General features: G+C 53.4%; 1 protein-coding gene across 1 annotated transcript; it reads left to right on the top strand.

The window, feature by feature from the left end:
- On the top strand, positions 1-1,710 carry LOC147638943 (uncharacterized). Its single transcript, XM_086782449.1, has one exon. It carries the CDS (start codon positions 152-154, stop codon positions 1,577-1,579), a length of 1,428 nt encoding a protein of 475 aa, XP_086638575.1. The 5' UTR covers positions 1-151; the 3' UTR covers positions 1,580-1,710.
- The last annotated feature ends 242 nt before the right edge of the window (positions 1,711-1,952 follow it).

Raw genomic sequence — 1,952 nt, 5'->3', positions numbered from 1 at the left:
CTGCTAAGCAGCTCAGTACTCTGCGAGTCTGAGTTGGCTCTCCTTGCCTAGCACCATTGATGATGAGCACCTTCGAGAGCGTGTTCCTTGCCTGAGCCTTGAGAGGAAGATTGAGGTTTTTAGCCTAAGGTCTCACTAAGGTTCCATTGCTATGGAAGATGGAGCTCGCTCTTCTTGTGAGGACACTGGGCCTCTCTTCACAGATTTAGCTTCGTTTAGAAGTGGAGGAGCACAGCAGTATGTGCCCCGCAGTTGCAGCAGAGGGGAGGTTTCTCTCCATCGCTCCCACAGTAGATATACCCTCGGGAGAAGGAAAGCAGTGGTGCCCACGCCAGGAGATCAGAGCTCCGAGCTTTTCTACGCCAATGAAGCCAAGAGAGCGGGGCGGAAGGGTGGCTTGTTTGGCGGTGCTTTGGCATGTCTGTGCAGGTCCAAGGAGTCGGTGAAAGCTCGCAACGGCGTCAACCCTGTGACTGCTTCTTCCCTCCTCCATCAATCTCGTTTACAGCAGGAAGCGCTTGCGCAGACGAAGGAGACGAGGGATATGTGGGAGTGGCAGTTGGAGCAGCAGCAGGCGTTAACCTCCCAGGAGCACGACTTGCTAGAGAAGCAGTATGGTATGGGCGGCGTGCAGTACCCTTATGATTTGGCAAGGAATAGTAGCGCCAGGCGGAGCTCTAGCGCCAGCTTGCTGGGGGAGCTTTCCAGAAGCGCCAGTGGGCGGCGGGATCAGCAGCATTTGCAGGATGAAGCTGGGGCGTTTGCGGAGATAAGCCCCAGCCCCGGGAGGAGCACCACCATGGAGTCTCCACCGCTGGATTTCTGCAGGCAGATAAATGACCCGGAGTTCGTCGAGGCGGCGACGCTGCTCTTCGAGGCGGCGCTGCTGCGCTGCCGCTCAGAGATCAACGTTTTCTGCAGGGTCTACCTGCAACAGATGGTCCTATCAGGGTACACCTTGGTGAAGACGCTCATGGAGATGGAGCCCCACACGCTCTTCTTCCGCAAAGTGCACGCCAGCTACGCCCTCGAGTCGCGCATCTGCAGCGTCATGTTCCGGTGTTTCGAGAATGATAGCTTTGATGATTCCGGGCTGATGCAGATTCTAGACCAGGAGGCACGCGCCATAGCCAGGCTCCAAGATTTCTTCACGCTCAAAAGCCTCGACCCGGAAGAGGCGCTCGCCATGCACAGCCCCTCCTACGACGCCTCCTTCCACCAGTTCTGCGCCAACAAAAGTGCAGAAATCGCCGCCATGTTCAGCTGGACGATGGCCTATCGGAACGCCACAGAGCGCGACCGCTTCATGGAAGCCTTCCTCCGGGCGGCCAAGTGGGTGTGGATGCTCCACCGCCTCGCCAACGCCACAAGCCCGCCGATGCAGATTATTCGAGTTGGGCGGGGGGTGGAGCTCCACCCCCATTATGTAGAGGCTGTGGCTCTTCCTCCGCCCAGCTCGAGCTGCCCCAAATGCCCCGTTCCTAAAGTGGAGTTCATGATCATGCCTGGCTTCATCGCCCCCAAAACCGTCTTCAAGTCTAGGGTTTACCAGCACTACATGTGCCAAAGTGGTCAATAAAGCTGCACTACTCAAAATTGTCTTTTAAATTCAGTAACTCTACATCATTTTCAATAGCATAATCAGTAAATTCAAAATTCTCTTTTAAATTCAGTAACTCTACATCATTTTCAATAGCATAATCATTTCATTTGTTGGGCTGTTCACACCCATTGTCCATCTTCCGGTTGACCACGCGGCTTTCTTTCAGATTATGTTTTGGGCAGCAAGATATACTCATTTTCCACTTCACATTGTTCGATTTTGGCAACCATATGATGGAATTACCATCATAGTATCCTTGTTGTTGAAGGACATGCATAGGTATCCATCTTTGATGAACACTGTAATTTGTTTGCCAATGTGCTTGGTGTTGGGGCTTTCTTTGTGCAAG

This window comes from Cibotium barometz, chromosome 4 (assembly GCF_041138505.1).
Source record: "Cibotium barometz isolate CiBa-2024 chromosome 4, ASM4113850v1, whole genome shotgun sequence".
Taxonomy (NCBI): Eukaryota; Viridiplantae; Streptophyta; class Polypodiopsida; order Cyatheales; family Cibotiaceae; genus Cibotium; species Cibotium barometz.
This window is presented reverse-complemented; position numbering and strand designations above follow the sequence as displayed.